Source organism: Lemur catta, chromosome 3 (assembly GCF_020740605.2).
Source record: "Lemur catta isolate mLemCat1 chromosome 3, mLemCat1.pri, whole genome shotgun sequence".
Classification (NCBI taxonomy): Eukaryota; Metazoa; Chordata; class Mammalia; order Primates; family Lemuridae; genus Lemur; species Lemur catta.
In genome coordinates this window covers 100949299-100966767 of record NC_059130.1, presented here as the reverse complement: position 1 = coordinate 100966767, position 17469 = coordinate 100949299, and the positions used below count along the sequence as shown (strand labels likewise).

The 17469-nt window shown below is 53.6% G+C and overlaps 1 protein-coding gene across 1 annotated transcript; it reads left to right on the top strand.

The window, feature by feature from the left end:
• Positions 1 to 287: 287 nt before the first annotated feature.
• TFAP2E (transcription factor AP-2 epsilon) lies at positions 288 to 17012 on the top strand. The gene is made up of 7 exons (XM_045548286.1): positions 288 to 314; positions 646 to 1128; positions 1662 to 1713; positions 11917 to 12139; positions 13527 to 13645; positions 14175 to 14316; positions 16641 to 17012. Exons 1-7 carry the CDS (start codon positions 288 to 290, stop codon positions 16921 to 16923), a joined length of 1329 nt encoding a protein of 442 aa, XP_045404242.1. The 3' UTR covers positions 16924 to 17012.
• Positions 17013 to 17469: the final 457 nt, after the last annotated feature.

Genomic DNA, 17469 nt, shown 5'->3' with positions numbered 1-17469 from the left:
GGAGTGCATGGAGCAGGCTGCGCTCAGAGAGAGAAGGGCGGGCGCTGGGCACCCGTTGACCGACTTTTCCAAGTGCGATCCGCACCCGTCCGTCCCGCCTCCATGGACCTGCCCGGGGACACCCCCCGCTGAGGACCCCGCGCTCGCTGGGATCCCGGCTGGGTTGACCCGGCTGCTGCGCCGCGACCCCCGCGGGCTGTGCCGGCTCCCCGCGCCTTTCCCGCAGGGCTCGCCGTCGGGCGAAGGCTCGGCCGCCGCCACGCCTCGCGCCCAGCGCCACCCGCCCCATGCTGGTGCACGCTTACTCTGCCATGGTGAGTAGTCTTGGGTCCGGGGCACCGGGGCATCCTCGGCCGGGGGATCGCGGAGCCTGCGTGCTGGACCTTTCAATCCTCCTGCCGCGCGCCAACGAAATCTCAGAAGGAGGGGGCCACGGGGACTCCGCCAGCTGAGAAAGCGGCGCGCAGGAGACCGCTGTCCCCAGCCTGAGGCTCCCGCGCCCGTGGGTCACTCGGAGATAGACCCCGGGGGCCCAGGAAGCGGGAGGGACCGCAGCTGGACACTCACGAGCTCAGGAGGATCCTTTCGGACTGAAGTCCTTTCAGCTGCCAGTGTGTCACCTAACGCTCTCCTCTCCTTCCCCAGGAGCGCCCCGACGGGCTGGGCGCAGCGGCCGGCGGGGCCCGCCTGTCGTCTCTGCCCCAGGCGGCCTATGGGCCGGCAGCACCTCTCTGCCACACGCCAGCCGCCGCTGCCGCCGCCGACTTCCAGCCCCCCTACTTCCCGCCGCCCTACCCGCAGCCGCCACTGCCCTACGGCCAGGCGCCCGACGCCGCTGCCGCCTTTCCCCACCTGGCTGGGGACCCGTACGGCGGCCTGGCGCCCTTGGCGCAGCCTCAGCCTCCGCAAGCCGCGTGGGCCGCGCCCCGAGCCGCCGCCCGCACCCACGACGAGCCGCCCAGTCTGCTGGCACCGCCCGCCCGCGCCCTGGGCCTCGACCCGCGCCGTGACTACGCCGCCGCCGTTCCCCGGCTCCTGCACGGCCTGGCCGACGGCGCGCACGGCCTGGCAGACGCACCCCTCGGCCTTCCCGGGCTGGCGGCGCCGCCTGGCCTGGAGGACCTGCAGGTGAGGCCCCAGGGGTCCGGGATGGTCCAGACGGGCCGCGGTGATTTAGCACGTTGGCTGGAGGCAAAAAGGGACAAATGCAGGAAGCTGACTTTTCCCCCAGCCCACCACTTCTCACTGGTGACTCTGAGGATGCCTGGCCAGTATGGCGGCCTGGCACTGAGTCCGCGCGTGGTGCACGGATGGCGGCAACCCTGGGCCGGGACCGAATCACTTCTTTCCCTCCCAGCTGGGCGGCTGAGCCACATAGGGCATACATGGGGCAGCCTGCCCCTGGAGCAACGAGAGGCGCGGTAGTTTCCCGTCTGAGGTTCAAATTTTCCTTTTCGCACGGCTCGGTGAGATACCCAGGGCTCCAGCGCGGCCGCAGGTGGTGCCGAGTCTCGGCGATTCCTGGTCCCGCCTGCGGCCGCCCCAGGCGATGGTGGTGCGCGTTGGGCGGGGCCGACAGAGACTGGGGGCAGCAGGAGCTTGGGAGATGACAAGCGACTGGGTCCACACGAGCCCTCACCGCCGCGCTCTCCTATTTGCAGGCCATGGATGAGCCGGGAATGAGCCTCCTGGACCAGTCCGTGATCAAGAAAGGTAAGCAATGGCGTGTATCTGCCAGGGCAGAGCCGGGCGAGACGGTGCAGGCCCTAGGCGCACAGACCCATTTTCTTCACCACATCCTGTGCCTCCTGCTTGTCGCCAGGCTCAATGTCCACCAGGCACTCTTCCTGGCCCAGCAGAGGGGCAGCGGAGGCTGCAGGCCTGGCCACAGGTTGCGCAGCAGCACGGGCTTGGAGAGCTGGCCCCGGACCCTACTGGGGGGGCCCGGGTAGTCTGCGCTCACTTGGCTGCCGCGCCGGGGCCTGGCCTCTCTCGGCCCAGGGGAGAGCGCTCTTGTGGATCTGGAGTTGATTTGCAGAACAAGTTAAACCACTTCCCCGTTTCCTCAGAGGTGGGAATGGAAGTGCTGTTCCCACAGATTTCGATAAATGGTTTTCACTTTACAGAGCCATAGCATTTTGGAGCCTTGTAGGGGCTTTCTGCCTCTGCCTTCCCAGCAGGGCCTTGGGGGGCCTCTCCTTTCCTCCGGGGAATTTCCTTTGCGAGAGCCTTTTTCGGCATTTAGGCTGAGGGGAGCTAGTGTGTGAATACTGTGTGTTGGGTTGTGTATGCGGGTAAGAGCCTGGGTGTCTGTGTCCATGTGAGTTCAGGGTCCTGTGATTGTCTAATACGGTCCTTTCCTGGGTGTCTTCGTATTTCTCGGCACGTGTATCTCTGTTTCTGCGAGTGTATTTGTGATGTGTGTTGGTGTACATTTCTCTGCGTTTGGGGGTCTCAATGTGTGTGACAGTATCTCTGTTGGGTCCTGGAATTTTTCTTTCGTATCTGAGGATTTCTAAGCATGTGAGTTTCCCTCCCTGTGTATTTTTGGTAGTATTTATGCGTCCCTTCGCAGTGAGACCCATCTCTGAATGGATTTTAAAGCCTGAGGACCAGATCGAGCTCTGGCAGTGCCAGGGAAAGGCAAACAGACAGAGGGAACGAGAGAGACACACAGAAACAGAGACTCAGAGGGGCCCAGGGGTTGAGCCAGATCCTTACATTTGGGGCCAGTGCCCAAATTTGGAGGCACACTTGAGCCCCTCAGTGCTGGGGCAGAAGCTTCTTGGAGTTTGGCTCAAGTTGTTTTTCAAAGGAGTAAATTTAAACCTGGCTCTCTTTGTCCTCCACGTGTTCTCAGTGGAGGCTGCAGTGGAAGTCGGGGTAGGGGACAGAGGCTGGACCTCCAGGAACTGGGGCTGGGTTACCAGGAGCTGGGAGTTGGCTGGATGGCTGGGAATATGTAGAGGGGAGATGACGGGACAGGCCTCTCAGAACTTGGGGGGTGGGGCAGGAATTGGGGCTGTGTCACAGCAGCTGGGCGTGGGAAGGACTCTGGAAATCTGGCTGCACACTGGACCCAGCTCTGCTGGCCAGCAGTTCATTGGCTTAGTGGACAATACTTTTCTTGAACCCAAAGTAAGGGGCAGCTTAGTCCCCAGTTGGCAAGACCCTGCCACTTGGGCTTTGTTCACTGGAAACATGACCACGGTGGCAGTCCCCAGTTCCCTACTCCTGCCAGGGCTCAAGGGGCTGAGGGCCTAGATTCACTGACTCTCTGAGGGAGGCCAAGACCCTGCGTTTTGGGAAGGGGCTTGGGGTCCTCTGCCCTGGGGAAGGATAGAAGGATCAGCTGTTGCTCTGAGCACCTTCACCCAGGAACCTCCCTTGGGCCAGAGCTGGGACAAGAGACAGGATGCCAGGAGGGACTGTAATTGCCCCAGAGTTGGTTTTCTCTCAAAGGACATCAGCTTTCCAAACTCCAAGAGTCCTAGGTGTGCGCCAGAATGCCCAAAGGCAGTCCAAGCGACACAAGGAATGCGGCCCGGGACTAGCCGGGTGAGGCGCGCCGGCTGCCTGGGGCGGGTGTGGGGCGGCGCGGACTCCGGAGTACACAGCGGCGGGACCCCACGCCCGCCCGCCCGCCGGTGGCCGAGGGGGGCAACCTGAGCTGGAGATGAGCCCGGGACGCCCCTGCGACGTCGCGTTGCAGCCCGAGGCGCTGCAGCGAAGGGGGAAGGGGCAAGAGCCGCGGGCTCCCCGCGGAAGGACGCGCCGGTTCCGAGCCGCGGGCTCGGCCGCCTGCTGCTGGCGCTTTCCGGCTTCGCAGACGCTGAGCTGGATCCCGCCGTCCCCCCCTCGCGGGAAGCGCGGGCGGCTGGCGTAGGGAGCGGCCGCGGCGGGCAGGTGACCGGGCTGGAGCCCTGCTCGCCGCTGCGCCCGGGGCCCTGCGCCGTCGCAGCGGGACTCCGGCCTCACTGCCAGCCGCTGGGGTCGCCATGGGGGGGGGGTGGCGAGGAATCAGCGACCTCTTCGCCTCAGGCCGTTCCGACGGCGTCGGAGCCCGGGTCGTGCCCCGAGGGCTTCCGGCGCCCGCCGGGTGAGGCGCGGGACGCCACCCCGCCAGGCCGGGAAATTGCAGCCCGTCGCTCGGGGCCGGCGGAAGCGGCCGGTTCTCTTGCTCCTCCCGTCGGAGGCCGCGGCGGCTGCTTGGCGGACGGTTGGGTCCTGGGTGCGGAACCCGGGCAGCCCCGGCCCCCACCAGAAGCGGCCTTCCTACCGCGGGGGTGGGGTCGGCCCTCGGGCCTGGACTTCGCCGGTGCGGCCGGGAGAGGAGCCCGGAAGCTCTGGGGGACCCAGACCTGGGGTACAAAGTCTTCGCTGCCTCCAGGCCCCTGTCCAGGCTGTGCCTCCCCGCCCCACCACACGCTTCCCTGAGGCCGGCCCGAGGGTAGGGGGCCCTCCGTTTTCTGCCCACATTTGTCACCATCAGTTTTACAGCCTGTCCCAGACACATAGAAAGCAGGCGGGACTGGTGAGCAGGGTCTGTAGGGGACACGGTGGAATCTCAGAGGAGCGGTGAGTACCTGACTCCTACAGGACGGAGATTTGAGCCTGGCTCAGTGGGTGTTGAATGAATGAGTGATGGAGTTTGAAGTCTGAGTGCTTTGGGAAGAGGAGTGTGTAGAAAGGGCTACTGTCCTTTCTACATCAGCATGTGCAAATAAATGCCCTCCCTGTGGAAAAGCTTGACAGGTTAAAAAGCTTAAAAAGTTGTGTGAGTTTCAGGTTATACAGTCACAGCTGGAGGGGGGTGGTTCAGGGATGAGAATTGAGATGTATCCCTCCTTCCCTCCGGAGGAGAGTGGGTGGTTGCCTACTTGGGGGTCGGGAACCCTTCTCCACAGGCTCCTTTGCCCAATCTCAGGGGGTCTCCAGGACAGGAGCTGAGGTAAACAGTCACCCTCTGCCCTGCTCTCCTTGGCCCTGGGGAAGAAGGAGGTGGGGGGGGGGTCTGGGCTTCCAAGTGAATCTCCAAGCAGTCCCAGACCTGGGTGAGATGGATGAGGTTCTCACCTCTGGGGCAGAATTTAAGAGGGTGTCAAAAAACTCAGTAATCAAGATGAATAATATCTTAATGCAATATTTGAAAATAAAAAAATAATGCAAAAAAGCCATGAAAAAATATCAAAAATATACATGAAAACCAATTTGATCTTGCACTTCCACAATCCTTCCTCTCCTCATTTGCCTCCCAGGCTACTGTCTGCCCCAGAAAGCAACTAAAAAAGCAGTGCCCATGCAGATAGAGCTTGGACTTTATCTGGGGACAGTGGGAGCCATGCAAGAGCGTGGAGCAGGGGAGTGAAGGGTAGGAGCTACATTTAAAAGAAACCCTCTGGAATTTAATGAAAAAGAAACTTAACCAACAGGTCCCACTGGGGGACATGAGAAGACTCAAGTGGGCTGGGGGAAAGGTCCTGTCTGCCTTCTTCCTGCTGTTCCCACCACTCAAGCTTTGGACAGGGCTACCACAGTGCAGTCTAGGGAACCATATGCATCAGAATTCCCTGGGGATGCTTGTTAAAAATACAGATTTCTGGGCTCTACCCAATATCTACTGAATGAGAATCCCTGGAAGTATGACCCTGGAACTTGTATTTTTTAACTGATTTATTGAGGTAAAATTTACATACCTAAAATTCACCCATGGTAAGAATATAATTTGATGATTTTTATTAAATGTATAGAGTTGTATATCCATTACCACAATCCATTTTGAGATAGTTCCGTCAACCCCAAAAATTCCTTCATTCCCATTTGTAGTTAATCCCTATACTCACCCAAAGTCTTAGGCAACCACTGATCTGCTTTCTGTCCCTAAATTTGCATATCTGGACATGTTATATAAGTAGGATATATAAATATGCAGACTTTTGCTTCTAGCTTCTTTTACTTAGCATAATGTTTTTGAGGCTTGTCCCTGTCATGGCATATATCAGTAGTTTGTTTCTTTTTATTGCTGAGTACTATGCCATTGTGGGGATGTAACATATTTTGTTTATTCATTGGTCCAGTTGATGGGCACTTGGGTTGTTTCACTTTTTGGCTATTATGAATAATGTTGCTATGAACATTCATATACATGCCTTTGTGTAGACATATGTTTTCACTGCTCTTGGGTAAATTCCTAGGAGTGGAATTGCTGGATTGTATGGTAAGTTTATGTTTAATTTTTAAGAAACTGAAGCTGTTTTCTAAAGTGGCTGTACTGTTTGACATTCCCACCAGAAATGTGTAAGGGTTCCGGTTTCTCCATATCCTCAGCTACACTTGGAATTTTGATTAAAACCATCTACAACTAGTTTTAATTGGTGTTTCTTTAATGACTAATGCTGTTGAGCACTTTTTCAGGTGTTTATTAACCATTCATCTACCATTTTTAATGAAATATCTGTTCACATATTTGGACCATATCCTTTTTGTTTTTAAGGCAAGCATGAGGTGTGATTTACTGAGGGGGAGCAAGATGGGATCATAAGGCAAGAGCAAGATATAGGTTTAAGAGCAAGGCAGATACTCCACAGATGACGACCGGAGCCCTTGTCCCAGCAGGAAAGAGGGACCATATTCTCATTAGGTCGTTATCTTATTATTGAGTTGTAAGAGTTCTTTATATATTCTGGATACACATCCTTTATCAGATATGTGACTTGGAAATATTTTCTTCCAGTTCATGGTTTGTCTTTTTGTTTTCTTTCTTTTCTTTTCTTTTCTTTTTTTTTTTTTTTTTTGATGGGGTCTCCTTATGTTGGCTAGGCTGAAGTGCAATGGCTAGTCACAGGCACAGTCGTAAGACACTACAGCCCGGGCTCGAGCGATCCTCCTGCTCCAGCTTCCTGAGTAGCTGGGACTACAGGCTCAAGTCAAACACACCTGGCTATTTTCTTAATAATGTCTTCTAATGTGCAAAAGTTTTAAATTTTGAGGAAGTTCAATTTATCATTATTTCCTTTTATGGGTCATGGAACTTTGTATATAGGAACTTTTTGCCCAGCCCAAGGGCATGAAGATTTTTCTCCTGTTTTCTTCTAGAAGGAATTGCAATTCTAAGAAGCTTTCTGGGAGAATCTGTCACACACTCCCAAGATTCATTAATCAGACCATATCTACCACCTGTGGGTAGACTGTGTAGACTTGTGTGTCTTATCTGACATGTTGAATAACTGGGAGCTCTTGTGTTTGCAGGAGTGTGTGTGTGTGTGAATGGCTTCTGCATGTGTGACCAGGGTGACACCAGGAAGAGACCATTTCGGCTTCAGGAGTCACCATAGTGGGGCCTGTCCTGTGGATGTGGGGGACAAAGGCCAGTGTTTCTGCTTTGCAATCTGTGCTAGTTTGATTCCCACCTCCCTGACTGCCCCTTCCAGGCCCACCTGCTTCCCTAACCTTGGACTCCATCCCTCTTGCCATTTTTGAGGGAAGAGGCTTTGAGGAAGAAGGGGACAGATGGGAGAAGCAGCAAGGTCCATCACTCAAATACACAAACACATGTCCACATGTCACGCTGGGCACTTACATTTAGTCATTACTACGTTTGCATAAATCCGGCATCAACAGGAGAGCGCTTGCAGGTATCCATATGCAGGCTGCCATGTCCCTACACACTGGAGGAAGGCAGGGACTATGTCCGGGCATATAGCTGTGGCTCAGTATTTGTTGAGTGACCAAGTGTGTACACACACAATCTCATCCTCATTGCTGTTCCTATGACAAGGGCATACAGTTTTATATAGTCACTTGGTGACACACATCCACATTTGCACATGCACAAACAGCTTCACATGGCCTTGGTCTCTCTCCCCTCTCACAGGGCCTGGCCGAGGTGGGCCCAGATTTTAACAGCAGTTGGATGGAGGAAGCTGCTGGAAGAGAGAATTTCCTGTTCTTCCGACCCCTCCTTCTGGCCAGGGGTGATGGGAGGGAAGAGAATCACTTTCCCTTCTTTTTATTTTTAATTTACCAATTTGTAGTTTTATTTTTATTTTTTTAAGTCATGCTTGAGGTATAATTTATATGCAATACAGTTCACCTTTTTAAATGTACGTTTCTATAAATTTTGACAAATGTATACATATACTTACGTAACCACTAAAACAATGGAGATATAGAATACTTCCATTGCCCCTTTAGGGAGAAGGACATAGGTGAAGAGAGAAGCTTGGTTCAGATGTGCACACATGTGCACAGGCCTGGGAGACACTGTGGGAGGGATAGGGCAGGGCCAAGGTTGACTCCTTGTGCATGTCCAGTGCTGTGTCCTGCTGAATCAGGCAGTCCCGGCTGCTCACTCTCAGGCAGGGCCAGGATTAGGGGAGGGTGAATGAGGCAAGGTCATGCAAGAGCAGGATCAGAGCCCGCCTTTATTCAAACGTTTGATGTTTTGTTCAACATGGATCTTTTTTGTTTTTTACATTTTTCTTTTAAAAAAATATTGCATTAAAATACCACATATCTTAACTGCTGAGTTTTTTGGTGTCTCCTTAAGTGTTGCACCCAAGGCGAGCGCCTCACTTGCCTTATCCTAGTTCTGGCCCTGCCCTGGGGACAGGAAACTCATTGGGATGAGGGCGGGCAGTGGGGGAGTGTGCTGCTCATTCTCTCCACATCCTCCCAGCTCCCTACTTTCCCCTCATCCATGATCTTTTGGCTCCTCCCTGGTGCCTGAATGGGGACCCAGGAAGAAAGGGCAGGTTTATTATCCCTTGCTAGCAAAGGAATGAAGCTCCCCTCACTACCCCTGAGATCTGGGCTGTGGGCCATCCCCTCTTCCCACTTGGGATCCCTGGGCCCTTGCATCACTAACTTGTCCCACATTCACTGACGGCCACCTGTGCTAACCCTGCTCTCAGTGCCCTCCTAGTTGGTGGGGAAGACAGCCATGGAAGCAGACAAGGGAGGTTCCATGTGGCAAGCCCAGGGATGGGGTGAGAGAGAGCTTGAGGGAAGCTCTGTGCTCGGAGTGGTGCCTAAACTTGGCTTGGAAAGGAGGGCCCTGCTCAGTAGCATGGAGAAGGGCCCCTGGGACAGACAGAGCAGCTCTGTGGTGCTCAAGGAGCTCACACCTGAGGGGCCCACATCCCAAGGGGCACTTCACACAGGTTCCATTTGGTCCATGCTGGGTTTAAAATCTTTGAATCAGTTGCCAATGCTTAAAAATCCAGAGATTTCGGCTGGGCATGGTGGCTCACACCTGTAATCCCAGCACTTTGGGAGGCCCAAGCGGGCAGATTGCTTGAGGCCAGGAGTTCAAGATCGGCCTGAGCAACATAGTAAGCCCTCGTCTCTACAAAAAATTAAAAATATTGACCAGGCATGGTGGCATGTGTCTGTAGTCCCAGCTACCTGGGAGGCTGAGGGGATCACTTGAGCCCAGGAGTTTGAGGTTGCAGTGAGCTATGATGATGCCACTGCACTCCAGCCTGAGCGACACAGTGAGACCCTGTCTCAAAAAAGAAAATAAGAAAGAAAAATCCAGAGATTTCACATAAGAATCCAGAATCCTAGTTTCAAAACTAACAGCAAAAAAAACCCCCCAAAATCCCAGGAGCTCTGGCAGTGTTGGGTCTGTGGCCTGCCTGGCAGGACTTACACAAGGTGTCTGCTCCAGCCTGCCAGTCTCCCCGACTGCCACATTTCACTTACCAGGTTACCTGTTGTGCCCCTCCTTGAAGTCTGGAGCTGTGCTATCCACCAGGGTGGCCACTAGCCATGTGTGGCTCTTGAGCACCCGAAATGTGACTAGTCTGAATTGAGTTGACCTTAAGTGTAAAATACATTGGATTTTCAAAACTAAGTATAAAAAAAAGTAAAATATCTCTTTAATAATTTTTAAAATATTGATTACATTTTGAAATAATTATATTTTTATATATTAGGTAAATAAAATATATTGAAATACATTATTTAATATTATATTAAAAGTAATCTCACATTTCTTTTACTTTTTCAAAATGTGGGTACTAGGAAATATAGATTTATATATGTGGCTCACCTTATATTTCTATTGGTCAGCATGAGCCTAAAGGACAAATGGGGACCAAGCAAGAGGGGCAGGCAGGAGCCAGAACACAGGAGAGGATGAAGGAGGCTATGATGGTTAAGGATGTGGACTTTGGAGCCAGTGGTCGGAGTTCAAGGCCCATTCCTGCTGCTTACTTGCTGCGGCATTAGAACCTCTTTGAACTTTGAGTTTCTTCATTTTGAAAGGTAGTTGGGACAATAGCATCTGCTGCACAGAGCTGTTCATATAAAGTACTTGGTGTACAGCTGGCACTCATTGACAGGCAGGGGACATCATTCTGCCCAGCTGTGGAGCTGGTATTGGACTCTCAGGGAACTGACCCGGCACTGATGAGTTTTAGGCTGCAGAGTGATGCAACCAGAGGGAAAGATCCCTCTGGAGCAGGGCAGGGAGACCAGAGCAGGGACTGTGCAGAAATTCAGGCCAGAAGAGAGCCAGCGTCTGTGTGCATGCAGGGAAGTGGCCACATGTGAGCCACATAAAGAAATGAAAGCCGTAGGACGTGGTGATGGATGGTGTGTGGTGGGGGAAAGGGGTACAGGGTATCACATTAGGTTTCAGGCTGGGTGGCCAGGTGGAGGGTAGGAATGCTCATTCAGAGAGGGAAGAGACTAGGAGGTTCTGCCAGGTGAGGGACAGGGTTATTAGCCTTGTTTAGTGCAGTGTTCCCAAGGACTAGCACAGGTCTTGGCACACAGGCGCTCAGCAAATACTAGCCGAATGGCTGGCGGCTAAGAGCACTGTCTTTGCGATCACAGCCCTGGGTTTGCGACTGGGTCTCAGCCCACCAGCCGTGTGATCCCAGGCACACTACGTCCTCTCCCTGGGCTTCAGTCTCCTCATCTGTAAAGTAGGAATAATAAGCCCTCGTGGGCTGTCCTGAGGATTCAGTGAGGTGATCTATGTGAGCACAGCATAGTGAGTGCTCAATAAGTGTCAGCCCCAGACTCCAACTTGTCCCCACTCCCAACACACACACAGGGCCTTGTCTACCAAGACTCTTACTTCCTTGAAAGCAGAGAAGGCCAAGAGTTTCTCTGAAGAAGCAGGTGCCTTACTAGTCTCCCTTCCTCCTCAGGCTAAGCAGGAGGATGGAGGTTAGACTGCAGGAAGAACTTTCTTTTATAGCCAAGAGTATCTAAGTGAGTTTTAGAAAATTAACTTCTCAGACTCCCTTCTCTGCCCTTCAGAGATAATTAGTAGGTAATTAGGGAGTATTTGGGGGAGGGCGCCATAGGGCATATCTCCTTATTCCTGGTCTCCTGGGCATCACAGAGTGACTTGGCAGGAAGGGGCCAGGGCTGGAATTCTAATAGGGCAATAACCTCCCTGTCCTCAGGATGTGGAGTCCAACGCCCCCAGGCCCCCCACTGATCTGGGGGGGAGGGAAGAAAGACCTGGAATCACAGGTGGGAAGAGCAAGTTGGGGACTCCCTGGCCAGGCCCTGCTGCAGTGACCCAGGAACCCTGCCTCCAGCTCAGACCCCACATCCTCATGGCAAACTCCCTCTGATGGCACCTGCCAAAACACCAAGACTCTGCTGAAGCTGTTAGAGTTTTAAGAGGGGACCAGCCTGGCTCAGTGAGGGGTACATAGGTTCAAGAGCCAGACAGCTCCCAGTTCAGTTTCCACACCCGTTATCTCAGTGAACTTGGGTGAGTCACTTTAACCTCACCATGCCTCAGTTTCTCCCTCTGTAAAGCAAGTATAATAGAACCTCCCTCTGAAAGGTGTTGGATGTTTCCATCTACAGGACTGGCAGCAGGTGCCGTGTGCTGTGGCCACTGGCTCAGTGCTTCCCTCTCTCCCTGCTCTTGCCCTGGCTCCACAGTGCCTGTCCCCTCCAAAGCCAGCAGCCTCTCAGCCCTGGTGGTGGCTAAAGACAGCCTGGTTGGCGGCATCACGAACCCGGGTGAGGTCTTCTGCTCCGTGCCTGGCCGGCTCTCTCTGCTCAGCTCTACGTCCAAGTACAAGGTGACGGTGGGGGAGGTGCAGCGGCGACTCTCGCCTCCAGAATGCCTCAACGCCTCCCTCCTGGGGGGCGTCCTCCGCAGGTAGGAAGGCCAGCCCATGTCCCCCACACAGCGCTACAGCCGAAATCCCTGGTGTCCTCAGCCCTGCTCAGGGCATCAGAGAGAGGGCCAGCCTCACCCCAGACCACAGCGTCATCTCTGCCTCAGTCTCCCTGGCATAAGAGGCCCGGGGGACTCTAGATTGTGCCTGCTTTGCGGGCAGGCTCAGGTCCCCAGCAGTTCTCACAGGTCTGTGGGCTTGCGGGTAGGGAGGGGGGCAGAGAAAGAAGCCTGGGCACAGGGAAGGGATGCAGGACTCACCCACGTTGGGCAGGAGTGACAAGGCTGGGACTGGGGAACAGAGTGCCATCTTCACCCCCTCCCCCAGGAAAGGGACCCCCCAGGACCCAAGGCCCATTCACTGTGGCAGCATAGGCTTCACCCATGTGTGTTTTGGGGTGGGGAGTGTGGTAGTCCATGGTTTGTGTTCATAGTCATGTGTCTATCTCTCTCAGCACATGTCCTTGTGCCTGGGAAGGGTGTATCTGCTTCAGGGCTGTGAGTTTTGATGAGTCTGAGGATGGTGTGTACATGTGTACGTGTGTGTAGCAGGGGATGGCCATGAGTGTGAGTGTCCTGTGTCCTGTGTTACTTCTAGTGTGACATCTGGGCTGGAGTGTGTCCTGCTATGTGCATTTGTGCATGTGTGTGGAATCACATGTGCATCTTGAGCTAGACTTAGGTATGTTTACATGTCTGTGCCTCTGTGTAGGAGCTGCACCGGGGCAGTTGTAGGGAGTATCTCCTTATTCCTGGCCTCTTTGAGCATCTTTTTGAGGGTCTCTATGAATCCCTGAGTGTCTACCTATGTCCCTGGGATCCTGACTGGCTGTGATCCTGTGTCTCTGAGTCTGTGGGTCTTTGCGTATGTCTGTCTCTGTTGGTGTCTATGTGTCTCTGTATTCTTGGCCCTCAGTGTGTATCCATCTTTGTTGGGGGGGAGGGCGTGCACATGAGCGTGTGTGTATGTGAGTCCCGGGGTGGCTGCGTGTATACCTTTCTCCCCATCTCCCTGTGTGTCTCTGTGTTCCTGTGTATCTGTGCATCCCTGGGTGACTGTGCTAAGGACCCCAGGATGCTGGCCTATGCTGCTCCACCATAGGCCGCCCCTGCTGTTGAGAGACTGGGGAGGATTGAGGGGCCCCTGGAGCTGGGTGCTGGGCCTCCTGCCTCTGTCTTGGCTGTAAAACTAGTGAGGCTAGCAAGAGGTTGAGACCTTGCTGTAAGAGTGCCCAGGGCATCCCCAGGGCCAGACCCAAGCCTCAGCAGGGGTTGGTGGGGGCAACAAAGCTCTTTTGGGGTCACTTAGCCTACATGCTTCTCTCTTGTCTTCATAGTTGTGTGTCTGTCTCTCTCTGTGCATGTCAAGGGCCAAGTCCAAAAACGGGGGCCGGTGCCTGCGGGAACGGCTGGAGAAGATCGGGCTCAACCTGCCAGCTGGCCGACGCAAGGCTGCCAATGTGACGCTGCTGACTTCACTGGTGGAGGGTGAGTGAGGCCTGAATGTGGGCATGAGAGTGAATTCAAGGGGATGCGTGTCATCTGATGTGACCATCTCTAATGCAGGAGGCTGTGTTTAGTCATGTGTATGTATATTTGCATACGTGTTGCTGTATCTGTGTACGTACTGTGTCATGCATAAGTAAGGTGTGTGCGTGATAATCTGTGTATAGTCTTTGTGCATGTATGCATGCATGTGCAGTAGAGAGCTACCTGCAGCGTGTGTGTGTGTGTGTATAGGGGGAGTAGTGGCCAGTATCTGGAGGTTAGTGGCTCTGGCTCTGGGATACACAGTGGGCCCAGCTCCCGTCTCTGAGCTTAGAGCCCATCCCTGGTGGCCCCAAGGGTGGACAATGGAGTGGAGGCTGGAGCTGGGCTAGAAGGAAAGCCAGAAGGGGCATCTACAGAAGCAGGGTGGGGCAGGGTGCCCCCTTGCCAGGGGTCTGGAGGTTCAAGGCTGTGCCCCAGGCTCAGAGTGGCACAGGCTGGCAGCAGGTGACAGCTCCCCTCCCCCTAGGAGAGGCTGTGCACCTGGCCCGAGACTTCGGTTACGTCTGTGAGACGGAGTTCCCCGCCAAAGCAGCCGCCGAGTACCTGTGCCGACAGCATGCAGACCCTGGGGAACTGCACAGCCGCAAGAGCATGTTGTTGGCTGCCAAGTGAGTGAGGGTACCATGCACAGGCTGTCACTGGTGCCATGCACAGGCACACATAGGTGCAATGCACAGGCAGTCATCATAGCATCATATATGAGCACACGGACACCATTCATGAGCACACACATGTGCATATAGCCCACCAGAGACACATCTAGGCTCCCTGCTTAGGTTCACAGGGGCACACTTGGGCACCACATGTGGGCATATTTGGGCATCATGTTCATCACATTGAGACAAACATGATCATTCCCCACAAGCATGTGGGGGCGCACATGAACACTACATATGAACATATCTGGGTGCTGTGCATTAGTAAAAACGATGTCACACACAGGCTTACACAGGCCCATGTGTGGGTGCTATGCTCACATACCTTGACCCATGGCACCACCAGCCCCAGGTCCTGTTGTGGGTCTGAGGCTCCCTCTTCAAGCCTTACCCATCAGCCCCTCTGCTCCAGTGACATCCATCAGGCCACCAGGTCACACCTGACCCTCTGCAAGTCCCCTTGGTACTTCCCTCACCACCATTCACATGCTGCCACCTCAACTCAGGTCTCATCTCACTCCTGGACCTTCACCCCAGAGTCCTCATTCCCTCAACCTCCCTGCTCATGCACCACTTCCCTGCACAAGAATCTTCAGTGGCTCCCGCTGCTGCTGCATTGATTTTCAAATTAGGTCTGTGGGGACATCTCAGGGCCTGTTTGTTTGTTTATTTATTTATTTATTTTATTTTTATTTATTTGTTGCCAGTTGAACTCAAACAGGGCCTGTTTAACAAACTAGTATTCCATTAAGATTTAGTTTTTCAGAAAGGGTCCTTATCTTAGTCCATTTGGGCCGCTATAATGAAATATCACAAACTGGGTAGCTTATAAATAATAGAAATTTATTTCTCAGAGTTCTGGAGGCTGGAAGCCCAAGATCAAGGCAAAATCCCTGTCTGGTGAGGGCCTGCTTTCTGGCTTATAGATAGTACCTGGTTGTGTGTCCTCACGTTATAGAAGGGACAGGAGGTCTCTCTCTGGCCTCTTATAGGGGCACTAATCCTATTTATGAGGCCTTCACGCCTATGACCTAATCGCCTCCCAAAGGTTCTACCTCCTAATACTATCACCTGGGGGGGGTAAGATTTCAACATAGCAATTCTGGGGGGACACAAACATTCAGACCATAGCAATTCCATTGCAAAAAAAGACAGAGAAGGGGAGAGAAAGAGGGAGGGAGAGAGAGAGAGAGAGAGAGAGGGAGGGAAATCTGACAACCATCAATCTGTAGACTTAAGTCCAAACTCCTTTGAGGGCCCTACAATTTGGCCTGCACAGACGCCACCCACTCTCCCAACCTGCGTGCTCTCTCCTGCCCTCACATCCTTGGGCTTGCCCTTCTCCTGCTTAGAACACAGTCCGGTCCTCCCACCTAACGCGGGCCTTCAAATGGCAACCCCACTCTCCCTCCCATGAGGCTTCCCTCCAGTCCCCTAGGCAGAAGACGAAGCACAGACTCACCAGGCCGCCCCATGGAGAGACCTCTGAGGCTGCTCACATTGTAGCTGGAGAAACACATCTGGGCAGGGCTCACCTCATTCACTAATCAGTGCACTCAGCAAGTACGTTCTGAGTCCCAGTCACGTCTGAGATGCTGGCTGGGTTCCACGGTGTCACAAAGATGAGTGATGAGTGATTCTCTGGCCCGAGCCATACACAGGATGCACAAAGGAATGAAAAATGGCTGGAGACTAGAACTGGATTCAGGTCCCACCTAGGTCACTTTGACTGGTCATCAAACCTGTCTGAAACCAGTTTCTTCATTCATACCATGGGGATAATAATAGTATAGATTTGTGGAGAAGATTAAGGGAGATGATGCATACAGTGTACTTGGCACAGCGTCTAGGCCTCAATTAATATTCGCTGCTAGCTATTTGGTTATGCAAGGCAGATTCTGGATTGTTCCCTAATAATTTCAAAGACAAAGTTCTGTGAAGCATTGGGTGTTTGGGGCGGGAGAGGGGCTCAAGACATTTTCCTGGATAAGGTAGTAAGTAGTTGAGCTGTACTTTGAATCTGGCAAGACTTCCAAAGCAGAGAGACCGTAGGGTATTGACGTGTACTACTTCCTAGTTGTGTGATGTTGGGCTAGTCAGTTAACTTCTCTGAACCTTAGTTCTCTTGTCTGTAAAATGGGCATGATCGTCATTTGCACACTGTTGGCAGGGTCAGCTGTCATATAGACAATGTATATGAAGGGCCTGGCAGATAGGAGGTCCTTCTCTGGGCTCAGACCTTTGTCCTCTAACCTCTGACCCTCCTTCCCCACCAGGCAGATCTGCAAGGAATTTGCGGACTTGATGGCTCAGGATCGCTCGCCACTGGGCAACAGCCGCCCAGCACTCATCCTGGAGCCTGGAGTGCAGAGTTGCCTGACGCACTTTAGCCTCATCACCCATGGTTTTGGCGGGCCTGCCATCTGTGCCGCCCTCACTGCCTTCCAGAACTACCTGCTGGAGTCACTCAAAGGGCTGGACAAGATGTTTCTAAGCAGTGCGGGCAGTGGGCACGGTGACACCAAGTCTTCGGAGAAGGATGCCAAGCATCGGAAATAACCACTTCTTCCGCCCCAGCCCTAGGGGGCTCCCAACACCTAAAATGAGGCCTTAGCTCCTGGGGGTGGGCCTGCTATGAAAGGACTGAAAGGTGGGATTAGAGTCAGGCCAGAAAAAGAACATTCATCCAGAGACCCCAGAATTAGGGATCTGGGTTGGTAAGGGAGGGTGGCCTCTCTGTGGTGATTTGTTGGTAAAAGGGCCCAGGTATCTGTCTCACATGTGCAATTTTCTGACCTGTGATTGCTGGGAAGGGCTTGGGTAGAAAATTTTGGCATGGAAAAGTCTGGCTCATGGGGCAGAGCCTTCCCATTAGGGTGCCTAGGCAGCAGTGGGTGCTCCTAGTTGTTAATAAATCACAGGTGCTACTGAGGAGTTGGTGCCCCTCATCCCAGAAGCTCTTACCCCTAGAAGAGGGGTGCTGGCAGGAAGCCCCAGTGGGCTCTATGGACCATTCCCACTCTTAGAGAGAACCAGGCAGGAGGGGCACTCAAGGAACAAAGAAGATTAAAGCACAAATCGCAGAACTTGAATCCAGGCTGCACT

What these genes read in the sequence shown, in the direction of transcription:
- TFAP2E (XM_045548286.1), top strand. Translation starts at nt 288, where the DNA reads ATGCTGGTGCACGCTTACTCTGCCATG. An exon ending in GCTGACTTCACTGGTGGAGG is followed by an intron (nt 13,646 to 14,174) that starts GTGAGTGAGGCC and finishes CCCTCCCCCTAG; the next exon opens with GAGAGGCTGTGCACCTGGCC. An exon ending in AGCATGTTGTTGGCTGCCAA is followed by an intron (nt 14,317 to 16,640) that starts GTGAGTGAGGGT and finishes CTTCCCCACCAG; the next exon opens with GCAGATCTGCAAGGAATTTG.